The sequence below is a fragment of the Phoenix dactylifera genome, chromosome 9 (assembly GCF_051530095.1).
Source record: "Phoenix dactylifera cultivar Ajwa chromosome 9, Ajwa_hap1_PhDact_Kaust_v1.1, whole genome shotgun sequence".
Lineage (NCBI taxonomy): Eukaryota > Viridiplantae > Streptophyta > Magnoliopsida > Arecales > Arecaceae > Phoenix > Phoenix dactylifera.
In genome coordinates this window covers 25,095,990-25,110,198 of record NC_143198.1, presented here as the reverse complement: position 1 = coordinate 25,110,198, position 14,209 = coordinate 25,095,990, and the positions used below count along the sequence as shown (strand labels likewise).

Here is a 14,209-nt window from a genome sequence, read left to right as displayed (position 1 = left end):
AAGGTATTAGGATTACATATTTAGCCTACCATATCTGGCTTTATAGAAATGTCTGAGTTTTCGAAAATAGCAGTCAACCACCGAGATTCATATTGGAGAGAGCATTTTTTTAGGCAGCAAAGTTATTCATTCACCTTTCATTGGAGAGCTTGTGATAGCTTGGGGCATTTGGGACACCTTAGCTTATACACTGATTTGGATGATTTTCATTACTTGGGGGTCCTCACCTCCGAGCTTCCTCGAGATGAACTTCGATGGTAATGTGATTGGTGGTGGAAATAGAGAAAGCGCTAAATTTGTGATTAGAGGCCCTGATTTCTGACTCACTGCTGCTGGAAGAAGTTAGATTTATGATACCACCATCCCTAGACCTGAGTTAAGGGAAGCTTGGGTAGGCATAAGCTTTGCAAGACTTTGTTTGAAGGCTAATTCTATTCATATGGAGGGTGACTTGCCTATTGTGATTGGTTGAATTCAGAAATAGTTTGGGGTTACAGATAAACACCCCTTGCTCTAGGATATTTGATATTTTATAAGGGATTGTACCACTTTTTGGGCCACTGTTGTCTATCCTGAAGCTTATAGAGTTGCAAACTGGGTTGCATTCTTTGTGGGAGAGCACTCTGATGATATGTTGCGGGCTAATTATGTGATCATGCCACTCTCCTTTTGTGATATTTTATTTTTTGATTTCATTGGATGTATTCATACTAGATATATCTATGTGATTCGTCCGACCTATCAAAAAGAAAACTAAGAATTGCTACTACCTTTAGCTAAAATGGTGGCTTGTTCGAATTGATTTGGGTTAGAAGATCGGCTAGTTAAAGTGATAGATAAAAATTCAATCTCTTTAGCCAAAAAAAAAAATCCAATCCAAGGTTTTGGGAAAAAGAGTTCAGGGCTCGAATATATTACCTCTTCAACTCCTTCGCCTCACCACTCCTCTAGCCTGGACGACGAATGGTTGATGACCAACCACAAGCCACCAACCACCAGTCATCAAGCGACAACCCAAGCATGCCCTCGAGCCCTCCTCTCTTTCTCTTTTCTTTGGTCTTCTTTCTAAAGCCATGGCAACCACTCTCATCTCCAAAATCTAGATGTCGATAAGGGACCACTGATGCCGCCGCCACGACTTCGACCTACAACGAATTCAGAGAGAGTGTGGGCAATGGTAAAGCCTACCTCAAACCCGACCTAGATATATATAATTCTTCACAAATTCTCTCCCCAAGGCAAAAAAAACTTTACCCGACCTAATTAGTTCAACCTGTTCTGTCCATCCACCTCGTTTTGCCTCGAGGCTAGCATGGATAATCGCCTACACGACCTATACCCTACCTATTGCCATCTCTAGCTCCAATATAGTAAAAGCTAGTGGTGGGAATGGTGGTGTTTTGAATAGCAGCATCAAAGGATGATTTGGTTCTTCCGACAATAAAGTCGTGGTTGATCAAGTAACTAACCTGTTTCCTCCTCTATTTATTCATTACTATTGCTTGATGAGTCCTATCTCTTTTTCATTATCTACGTCCCGATTGTTTTATTGATTATCTTTTTAATTAATTTCTTTTTGGAGGAAATTATTGGCATAGCAGTAGCAACTATTGAATTTGATCAATGTGATAGAATGATTACTACCATGTCTCTTTATCCATTAGACGTATTTGCTTAATGTGTATAAAGAATATATACTCATGCTAGGCCATGGAGTGGGATTGTAGAAGCGACTGATGCTCCTTTCAACATGCGCTTTGAGGACGTTTTGACGTATGTTAATCGTTTGCTTGCTTAGGCTAAACCATCGAGCGACAATCATGGTGATGGTTTCCTTCCCTATCAAGGACGAAGACAGCTAATGGTGGTTGAACCTTCACTTCAATTGTACCCTCCCAGCCCTAACCAGTATCATACACCAACATCTTTAGTTAGGAGATTGAATGGGACCAAAAAGTTAGACGAATGCATCTCCCACCGAGCATTTCATACTTACAGAGAGACCAGCAGTGCTACCGATGTACCAAAAAAAAAAAAAAAAAAAAAAAGGGACCAAAAGAAGTGAGGACATGGAGTCTAGGTTTGAATCCATGCCTGCTGTAGTTTCACTCTCAAGTACATATGAAGTCTATGCTGAAGATATCGCCATTTTGATCAGATGGATGGAACGCGTAGACCGGGGCTAAGAGAAGAGAATGAAACATATTTTTTTTATATTGTAAATAGTCTCTCACTGCAGGCTACTGCCCTCAAGGTTTGGGATTGAATAGAAATTATACAATCAAGAATTAATGTTTAGGATCCTTTAATGACCAAGGGGTACATGTCACAACATTTAGTTACATAAAAGGATCTAAATAGATGTAAGCACATGAACAACAAGGGCATAATAGAATTGGTAAAAAAGAGAATATTTGTTGATTTGTTCATGTAAAAACAAACAAGAATACGGCTCTTTGTCAAATATGTCAAGATAAATCAAGGATGATGTGCAGATGGAAGCCAGGAATTTTTCTATGTAGTTCTTTCATGTAAATTCACAGCATATTTCTCTTTAGGTACATAGGTTTTGTAATAACCCCAAATTTTTTTTTTTATATATAAAAAGGGATAGAATAGTCCTTTAAAATTGATATAAGGGGTAAAATTGGAAGGAATCAAAAGATAATGGCATAGTTGTAGATGCATTGAAGTGGTAAGGGTAAAATTGGAAGGAATCAAAAGTTAATGGCATAACGGTAGATATGTTGAAGTGTTAGGGGCAAAATGGGAATTTAATAATATTAAACAAAGGGTGAATAGTGTTTTGATGTGATTTAATTGGAGGGTTTGAGCTGGTGAAACCGAGAGAAAGAGGGAGGGGGTTCTCAGGCGTGAAACAGAGGAAAGAAAGAAAGAAAAAGAGAAGAAGAAGAAGAAGAAAGAAGAAGAGGAAGGGGATTCAAGGAGGAAAGGGATCCCGGTTGCACTTCCAGCTGAAGGGAAAAACGTAGATCTCCTTCCCCTCTACGCAAGGACCTCGATTTCCAAAAAGAAAAAGATAAATGTCCATCCCTATCTAATCTTTTGATAACATTAGGCTATACAAAGGGTGAATATAGTCTAGAGGGGTCGGATAAGGGTTGTAGAGGCGGTTAAAAGAAGAAGAATCGGATTTTGACAAATTTTTCCGGCACTACGGAAAAACTGTGTCGAAGTCCCAACTTCGGCAAATTATTTAGGGGGTCAAACGGCCTCCGATGATGATGCATGTTATCTCTTTGGAATCCTCTGTGAGTGTAGAATGTTAGGTAAAAATTTCATCAAATTTGGAGTCCTGAAAGTGGATCAAAACCGGGATGAAGTAACCCACTGTCAGTTCGGGTTACTGTTCATCCAGGTGGAAAATAAGGGATTTCATGCCATAATAGGGTATTAAGCCTAGATTAGGCTAAGGGAGACCTTGTACTCGTGCAAGGGAATCCCTAATACACATAAATGATGAGTTAATTAATAGAAAAAGAAAAAGAGAAAGAAAAGAAAAGATTTAGGAAACGGGGGAGTTGAATCAATTAAAGTTCCCTATATTATAATTGGCACGTAGATTATAGCCCTTGATACAAGACTAAATGTATTGTAAATGCATGTCACAGTTGGGCAAGAAGCTAGGAAACAAGAGGAAGAAGTTCCCCACTGCCAGCTGTAGATTTTTGGAGGCGTATCAGGGCTGTGCCAGATTGACAGGTGAGTGGGAGTCATGTACTTTGCACCATGAGCATCCTTAATTCATTTTCATGAATACCGCCAAGTGTGAATTGATTCCACTTGTGCATATTGATTGATATTGTAGTAGATTCCTCTATAATTTTGTTTCTCCATACTTGATTATCTTGTGCACGCATTTGAGGGAACATTGAGAGGAATTACGAGGGGTTGATGAGTAATCAAATTGATTCCGAATTGTGAAATGATTTCTTTTGTAAATTGATTTCATTTCCTCTATTTCAAAGACTTGTAAGTGGTAGCCTTGATTATACTATTTTATGAGTAATTAAATTGGATCTGAATTGTGAAATGACTTCTTTTGTAAATTGATTTCATTTCCTTTATTTCAAAGATTTGTAGAGCCCATTTCAGTGGTATATTGAGTTGCATTGCACACCCTTGACCCCTCACTCCCAAACCTGATGTTAGTTTATGATTGGGTCGGAGTCGAGTGAGTGGTAGTCTTAATTATGCTCCTTTTAGTAGAGTATTGGGAGGGTGCATTATGGCATTCATGCATGGCTTGGCAGTATCTGCAGGACACCTATAGTCGATGGGGGTTGAACATCGGCCTTTGTGCACATAGTAGCCTTCTGGGTGGGCGGAGCCCAGTCCCTTCCTAGGGGGGGACACGGCCCTAGGCGTAGGATCGGCCGGTCCTACGACTTATATTCTGCTTGCCGCCGGGCATAGTAAGACCCCGCGAGGTGCAGTATGGCTTTCCGCGGATGTAGAATTCCCGCGAGGTGCCGTTTAGTATGTAGATGTGAGATGGATTTCTGTTCTGGATACTGGCCAGCATTTACATGATCAGTGTGGTATCTTATCCTGCATATGCATGTGACAGTAGGGAGTTGTTGCTGGTTCGCCTGGGGCGTAAAACCCACCTCCCGATAGCTGTCTAGCATTTATGTTATCGGTATGGTGTCTTATCCTGCATATGCATGTGACAGTAGGGAGTTGTTGCTGGTTCGCCTGGGGCGTAAAACCCACCTTCCGACAGCTGTCTAGTGATGATTTACATATTGGTGTGGTGTCATATTCGATGTATGCATATGGCAGTAGGGAGTTGTTGCTGGTTCGCCTGGGGCGTAAAACCCACCTCCCGATAGCTGTCTTGTTGATGATTCAGCCTATTGACACCTGATTTATATGATTCAGTACTATGACCTGTTGAACATATTCATGAGTAGCATATATGTTGACTTGATTATTCCATATATGCTTCAGATGAGTTGATATTGATTGTGGTGATATTGATGATTTACTCCATATTCTTTATGTTGAGTTCATGTTCATCTTGTTATTGATCTTGAGATTTTACCTCGAGCCATGATTATATCTTGTCTCATGTGCATAGTACTCTCTACTCCACTCACTGAGTATTTATATACTCACTCCCCAGTTTGATGTTTTTGATTGCAGGAAAGGTATTGTATAGAGAGGAGCAGGATTAGTGGTTGCCTGCTAGCTGTGCCGCTCCATAGTATAGTATAGTATAATGTAGATAGAGGTTTATATCTTTTGGTGTATTATAAACCTTCTATTGTATATAGTGTATAGTTACAGTCATAGATCCTGTTGTGGATATGGGTTTGACCATGGATGGATTGGGAAGCAGGTATATATATGTGACAGATTATGTGATTGCTGCTCTGACAGGTAGTGTGTTGTATGTATTGAGATAATCCTGACAGGTCACTATAGGAAAAGTGATCATTTTGTGCATGCATCATGCCAAATTTTTCAAGATTTATTGATGATTGATAGGTAGTAGGGTTCTACGCGGTGGCTGGTGGCCTTATGCCTACCCGCACCCTAGGACCGTCGCGGCGGCCCGCCGGGAACGGGGCGGGGGTCGTGACAAAGCTTGGTATCAGAGCAAAGGTTAAGAAGAGTCCTGTCAGAGCAATAGAGTGAGTCAGGATTAAGTCTAGGATTATACTATGGAGCATAGGATTTTTCTGTATGTTATTTTATGAGTCATTTACAACTCAGTAAAATATATCATGACTCAGTGTGTAACGACCATCCTCTCTTTTTGACTTTTTTAGAGAGATATAAAGAATACCTCCAAGGAGAGGACCTGCTCGTCCTGGAAGGAGGATGGAGCCAGATATAGTATTGGATGCGGGTTCTGCACATGTCGAGCCCCAAAGAGAAAAATCTCCTCCTGCTGATAGACGGAGGGTTAATGATCAAGGAGAGGTAGGAAGTAGAGATGCATTGATGGAACAGTTACTGGCGGAGAATGTCACGACCCCCGCCCCATTCCCGGCGGGCCGCCGCGACGGTCCTAGGGTGCGGGTAGGCATAAGGCCACCAGCCACCGCGTAGAACCCTACTACCTATCAATCATCAATAAATCTTGAAAAATTTGGCATGATGCATGCACAAAATGATCACTTTTCCTATAGTGACCTGTCAGGATTATCTCAATACATACAACACACTACCTGTCAGAGCAGCAATCACATAATCTGTCACATAATAAACCTGGACAATATATAGCAATACATTATCACAGGCACACAACTCATCTGTATAAAAATCTGGTTCCCATTCCATCCATGGTCAAACCCATATCCACAACAGGATCTATGACTGTAACTATGCACTATATACAATAGAAGGTTTATAATACACCAAAAGGTATAAACCTCTATTTACATTATACTATACTATACTATGGAGCGGCACAGCTAGCAGGCAATCTCTAATCCTGCTCCTCTCTATACAATACCTGCCCTGCAATCAAAAACATCAAACTGGGGAGTGAGTATATAAATACTCAGTGAGTGGAGTAGAGAGTACTATGCACATGAGACAGAATATAATCATGACTCGAGATGAAATCTCAAGATCAATAACAACATGAACATGAACTCAACATAGAGAATATGGAATAAATCATCAATATTACCACAATCAATATCAACTCATCTGAAGCATATATGGAATAATCAAGCAAACATATATGCTACTCATGAATATGCTCAACAGATCATAATGCTGGAACATACAAATCAGGTGTCAATATGCTGAAATCATCACTAGACAGCTGTCGGGAGGTGGGTTTTACGCCCCAGGCGAACCAGCAACAACTCCCTACTGTCACATGCATATGCAGGATAAGACACCATACCGATAACATAAATGCTAGACAGCTGTCGGGAGGTGGGTTTTACGCCCCAGGCGAACCAGCAACAACTCCCTACTGTCACATGCATATGCAGGATAAGACACCATACCGATAACATAAATGGTAGACAGCTATCAGGAGGTGGGTTTTACGCCCCAGGCGAACCAGCAACAACTCCCTACTGTCACATGCATATGCAGGATAAGACACCACACTGATCATATAAATGCTGGCCAGTATCCAGAACAGAAATCCATCTCACATCTACATACTAAACGGCACCTCGCGGGAATTCTACATCCGCGGAAAGCCATACTGCACCTCGCGGGGTCTTACTATGCCCGGCGGCAAGCAGAATATAAGTCGTAGGACCGGCCGATCCTACGCCTAGGGCCGTGTCCCCCCCTAGGAAGGGACTGGGCTCCGCCCACCCAGAAGGCTACTATGTGCACAAAGGCCGATGTTCAACCCCCATCGACTATAGGTGTCCTGCAGATACTGCCAAGCCATGCATAAATGCCATAATGCACCCTCTCAATACTCTACTAAAAAGGAGTATGATCAAGACTACCACTCACTCGATCATGACCCAATCATAAACTAACATCAGGGTTAGGAGTGAGGGTCAAGGAAGTGCAATACAACTCAATATACCACTAAGAAGGCTCTACAAATCTTTGAAATGGAGGAAATGAAATCAATTTACAAAAGAAGTTATTTCACAATTTGGAACCAATTTAATTACTCATAAAAGAGTATAATCAAGCTACGACTCACAAGTCTTTAAAATAGAGGAAATGAAATCAATTTACAAAAGAAATCATTTCACAATTCGGAATCAATTTGATTACTTATCAACCCCTCGTAATTCCTCTCAATGTTCCCTCAAATGCATGTACAGAATAATCAAGCATGGAGAATCAAGATTATAGAGGAATCTACTACAATATCAATCAATATGCTCAAGTGGAATCAATTCACACTTGGCGACATTCATGAAAATGAATTAAGGATGCTCATAGTGCAAAGTACATAACTCCCACTCACCTGTCAATCCGGCACAGCCCTGATACGCCTCCAAAAATCTACAGCAGGCAGTGGAGAACTTCTTCCTCTTGTTCCCTAGCTTCTTGCCCAACTGTGACATGCATTTACAATACATTTAGTCTTGTATCAAGGGCTATAATCTACGTGCCAATTATAACATAGGGAACTTTAATTGATTCAACTCCCCTGTTCCCTAAATCTTTTCTTTTCTTTCTTTTTTTCCTTTTTAATTAATTAACTCACCATTTATGTGTATTAGGGACTCCTTTGCATGAGTACAAGGTCCCTTTTAGCTTGATCTAGGCTTAATACTCTATTATAGCATGAAATCCCCTATTTTCCACCCGGATGAACAGTAACCCGAACTGACAGTGGGTTACTTCATCCCGGTTTTGATCCACTTTCAGGACTCCAAATTTGATGAAATTTTTACCTAACATTCTACACTCATAGAGGATTCCAAAGAGATAACATGCATCATCATCGGAGGCCGTTTGACCCCCTAAATAATTCGCCGAAGTTGGGACTTCGACACAGTTTTTCCGTAGTGCCGGAAAAATTTGTCAAAATCCGATTCTTCTTCTTTTAACCACCTCTACAACCCTTATCCGACCCCTCTAGACTATATCCACCCTTTGTATAGCCTAATGTCATCAAAAGACTAGATAGGGATGAATATTTACCTTTTTCTTTTTGGAAATCGAGGTCCTTGCGTAGAGGGGAAGGAGATCTACGTTTTTCCCTTCAGCTAGAAATGCAACCGGGATCTCCTTCCTCTTCCTTTCTTCCTTTCCTTTCCTCTTCCTTTCTTCCTTTCCTTTCCTCTCCTTCTTTTTCTTCCTCTCTGTCCGTCTGAGACTCCCCTGTGACTCTCTCTCGGTTTCCATCCAAAAGCCACAGCAAACCCCCCAATTAAATCACATCAAAACACTATTCACCCTTTGTTTAATATTATTAAATTCCCATTTTGCCCCTAACACTTCAACATATCTACCGTTATGCCATTAACTTTTGATTCCTTCCAATTTTACCCTTACCACTTCAATGCATCTACAACTATGCCATTATCTTTTGATTCTTTCCTATTTTATCCCTTATATTAATTGAAAAGGACTATTCTATCCCTTTTTATATAAAAAAAATATTTTGGGGTTATTACATCCTCCCCCCCTTATATAAAATTCGTCCTCGAATTTAAAAGAGTAAATTACCTGTCATAGCTGCATTCGATGTCTGTGCCTCCTGTGGATTTACCGTGAACACCCTTCCTTGCCCTCTGCCTACTGGAGCTGACAGTTGAGATGGTCCAGCACTCTGCTGTGATGTTTGTGCTTGACCTCTACCTCTGCCTACAGGCTCCCTACTACTAGGCCTGTCCATCTGCACAGAAGGATAGGATGCCAAAGGCACAAACTGCTGGGCGGCACCCTGCGGGCATTCTCTGACAAAATGACCCGGCTGTCCACATCTGTAGCACACTCCCTGACCCATTCTGCATCTGCCAGGGTGCTGCTTCCCACATATGCCACATACTGGCCATGATTGGAACCTAGATTCAGTTCTGGCCATAGTGACTGGAGGACGAGGTACTGATGGTAGAAAAGTATCTTGTGATTGACCTCTTTCCCTCCATTTCCTCTTACGTGGGGCAGGTGGAGCTGAGCGTACAGACTGCTCCGTCAGGCCCTCCGAGAGATCTACTCCCTCAGATCTATGTCTACTGCTTTGCCCTTTCCCCATACTCATTTTCCTCTGTTCTCTTTCAGCTCTTTCCTCTTTGTTTCTGGTCTCCCACTGTTTTGCTTTATCTATCAGCCTAGACAAGGTGGGGACCTCTACTGCCAACACCGCATTATAAAGCGGGGAAATCAGACCCCGCCTGAATCTTTCTATCCTGGCAGCTTCAGTGGGGATGATGTAAGGAGCATACTTCCCCAATCTAGTGAACTCACGAGCGTACTCAGATACGCTCATTCCGGGCATCTGCTTCAGCCTCTCAAACTGAAGAGCCCGATTCTGCCTCTCAGCCGGAGACAAAAACTCATCCATCACTGCTTGCCTGAACTCTTCCCAGGTTGGAGGATTCCTACTGTACAATCTGTCCTCCACGTGCCTCTGGTACCAGCCCCAGGCATCTTCTTTCATTGTGAGCCCTACAAGTTCTATTGCCCTTGCATCAGAACAGGGCAGTCTCCGTATCATCTTTTCAGTCTCCTCCAGGAATCTCTGAGGATCTTCACCTTCTTTCCCCTTAAACTCTGGGGTTCTGAGCCTCAGAAATTTCTGTACAGTAATCCCCTCATCATCTAGAGCTCGCCTGGCCAAACTTCTTGGCACACGTACAGGAGGTGAGATGGATACTACTGACGGGGCAGGAGGTTTCCCCCGAGCAATCTGCTCCCTCAGAGCCTGATTCTCCGCCAGTAACTGTTCCATCAATGCATCTCTACTTCCTACATCTCCTTGATCATCAACCCTCCGTCTATCAGCAGGAGGAGGTTTTTCTCTTTGGGGCTCGACATGTGCGGAACCTGCATCCAATGCTATATCTGGCTCCATCCTCCTTCCAGGACGAGCAGATCCTCTCCTTGGAGGTATTTTTTATATGTCTCTAAAAGAGTTAAAAAAGAGAGGATGGTCGTTACACACTGAGTCATGATATATTTTACTGAGTTGTAAATGACTCATAAATTAACATACAGAAAAACCTTATGCTCCATAGTATAATCCTATACTTAATCCTGACTCACCCTATTGCTCTGACAGGACTCTTCTTAACCTTTGCTCTGATACCAAGCTTTGTCACGACCCCCGCCCCATTCCCGGCGGGCCGCCGCGACGGTCCTAGGGTGCGGGTAGGCATAAGGCCACCAGCCACCGCGTAGAACCCTACTACCTATCAATCATCAATAAATCTTGAAAAATTTGGCATGATGCATGCACAAAATGATCACTTTTCCTATAGTGACCTGTCAGGATTATCTCAATACATACAACACACTACCTGTCAGAGCAGCAATCACATAATCTGTCACATAATAAACCTGGACAATATATAGCAATACATTATCACAGGCACACAACTCATCTGTATAAAAATCTGGTTCCCATTCCATCCATGGTCAAACCCATATCCACAACAGGATCTATGACTGTAACTATGCACTATATACAATAGAAGGTTTATAATACACCAAAAGGTATAAACCTCTATTTACATTATACTATACTATACTATGGAGCGGCACAGCTAGCAGGCAATCTCTAATCCTGCTCCTCTCTATACAATACCTGCCCTGCAATCAAAAACATCAAACTGGGGAGTGAGTATATAAATACTCAGTGAGTGGAGTAGAGAGTACTATGCACATGAGACAGAATATAATCATGACTCGAGATGAAATCTCAAGATCAATAACAACATGAACATGAACTCAACATAGAGAATATGGAATAAATCATCAATATTACCACAATCAATATCAACTCATCTGAAGCATATATGGAATAATCAAGCAAACATATATGCTACTCATGAATATGCTCAACAGATCATAATGCTGGAACATACAAATCAGGTGTCAATATGCTGAAATCATCACTAGACAGCTGTCGGGAGGTGGGTTTTACGCCCCAGGCGAACCAGCAACAACTCCCTACTGTCACATGCATATGCAGGATAAGACACCATACCGATAACATAAATGCTAGACAGCTGTCGGGAGGTGGGTTTTACGCCCCAGGCGAACCAGCAACAACTCCCTACTGTCACATGCATATGCAGGATAAGACACCATACCGATAACATAAATGGTAGACAGCTATCAGGAGGTGGGTTTTACGCCCCAGGCGAACCAGCAACAACTCCCTACTGTCACATGCATATGCAGGATAAGACACCACACTGATCATATAAATGCTGGCCAGTATCCAGAACAGAAATCCATCTCACATCTACATACTAAACGGCACCTCGCGGGAATTCTACATCCGCGGAAAGCCATACTGCACCTCGCGGGGTCTTACTATGCCCGGCGGCAAGCAGAATATAAGTCGTAGGACCGGCCGATCCTACGCCTAGGGCCGTGTCCCCCCCTAGGAAGGGACTGGGCTCCGCCCACCCAGAAGGCTACTATGTGCACAAAGGCCGATGTTCAACCCCCATCGACTATAGGTGTCCTGCAGATACTGCCAAGCCATGCATAAATGCCATAATGCACCCTCTCAATACTCTACTAAAAAGGAGTATGATCAAGACTACCACTCACTCGATCATGACCCAATCATAAACTAACATCAGGGTTAGGAGTGAGGGTCAAGGAAGTGCAATACAACTCAATATACCACTAAGAAGGCTCTACAAATCTTTGAAATGGAGGAAATGAAATCAATTTACAAAAGAAGTTATTTCACAATTTGGAACCAATTTAATTACTCATAAAAGAGTATAATCAAGCTACGACTCACAAGTCTTTAAAATAGAGGAAATGAAATCAATTTACAAAAGAAATCATTTCACAATTCGGAATCAATTTGATTACTTATCAACCCCTCGTAATTCCTCTCAATGTTCCCTCAAATGCATGTACAGAATAATCAAGCATGGAGAATCAAGATTATAGAGGAATCTACTACAATATCAATCAATATGCTCAAGTGGAATCAATTCACACTTGGCGACATTCATGAAAATGAATTAAGGATGCTCATAGTGCAAAGTACATAACTCCCACTCACCTGTCAATCCGGCACAGCCCTGATACGCCTCCAAAAATCTACAGCAGGCAGTGGAGAACTTCTTCCTCTTGTTCCCTAGCTTCTTGCCCAACTGTGACATGCATTTACAATACATTTAGTCTTGTATCAAGGGCTATAATCTACGTGCCAATTATAACATAGGGAACTTTAATTGATTCAACTCCCCTGTTCCCTAAATCTTTTCTTTTCTTTCTTTTTTTCCTTTTTAATTAATTAACTCACCATTTATGTGTATTAGGGACTCCTTTGCATGAGTACAAGGTCCCTTTTAGCTTGATCTAGGCTTAATACTCTATTATAGCATGAAATCCCCTATTTTCCACCCGGATGAACAGTAACCCGAACTGACAGTGGGTTACTTCATCCCGGTTTTGATCCACTTTCAGGACTCCAAATTTGATGAAATTTTTACCTAACATTCTACACTCATAGAGGATTCCAAAGAGATAACATGCATCATCATCGGAGGCCGTTTGACCCCCTAAATAATTCGCCGAAGTTGGGACTTCGACACAGTTTTTCCGTAGTGCCGGAAAAATTTGTCAAAATCCGATTCTTCTTCTTTTAACCACCTCTACAACCCTTATCCGACCCCTCTAGACTATATCCACCCTTTGTATAGCCTAATGTCATCAAAAGACTAGATAGGGATGAATATTTACCTTTTTCTTTTTGGAAATCGAGGTCCTTGCGTAGAGGGGAAGGAGATCTACGTTTTTCCCTTCAGCTAGAAATGCAACCGGGATCTCCTTCCTCTTCCTTTCTTCCTTTCCTTTCCTCTTCCTTTCTTCCTTTCCTTTCCTCTCCTTCTTTTTCTTCCTCTCTGTCCGTCTGAGACTCCCCTGTGACTCTCTCTCGGTTTCCATCCAAAAGCCACAGCAAACCCCCCAATTAAATCACATCAAAACACTATTCACCCTTTGTTTAATATTATTAAATTCCCATTTTGCCCCTAACACTTCAACATATCTACCGTTATGCCATTAACTTTTGATTCCTTCCAATTTTACCCTTACCACTTCAATGCATCTACAACTATGCCATTATCTTTTGATTCTTTCCTATTTTATCCCTTATATTAATTGAAAAGGACTATTCTATCCCTTTTTATATAAAAAAAATATTTTGGGGTTATTACAGAGAATCAGGCTCTGAGAGAGCAGATTGCTCGGGGGAAACCTCCTGCCCCGTCAGTAGTATCCATCTCACCTCCTGTACCTGTGCCAAGAAGTTTGGCTAGGCGGGCTCTAGATGATGAGGGGATTACTGTACAGGAATTTTTGAGGCTCAGAACCCCAGAGTTTAAGGGGGAAGAAGGTGAAGATCCTCAGAGATTCCTGGAGGAGACTGAAAAGATGATACGGAGACTGCCCTGTTCTGATGCAAGGGCAATAGAACTTGTAGGGCTCACAATGAAAGAAGATGCCTGGGGCTGGTACCAGAGACAAGTGGAGGACAAATTGTACAGTAGGAATCCTCCAACCTGGGAAGAGTTCAGGCAAGCAGTGATGGATGAGT

The 14,209-nt window shown here is 41.9% G+C and overlaps 1 protein-coding gene across 1 annotated transcript; it reads right to left on the bottom strand.

The window, feature by feature from the left end:
* Positions 1-6,493: 6,493 nt before the first annotated feature.
* LOC149752909 (uncharacterized) lies at positions 6,494-13,843 on the bottom strand. The gene is made up of 3 exons (XM_089925463.1): positions 13,354-13,843; positions 8,617-12,761; positions 6,494-8,024 (listed from the first exon to the last, which is right to left on the bottom strand). Exon 2 carries the CDS (start codon positions 10,490-10,492, stop codon positions 9,128-9,130), a length of 1,365 nt encoding a protein of 454 aa, XP_089781589.1. The 5' UTR covers positions 10,493-12,761; positions 13,354-13,843; the 3' UTR covers positions 6,494-8,024; positions 8,617-9,127.
* Between the last annotated feature and the right edge of the window lie 366 nt (positions 13,844-14,209).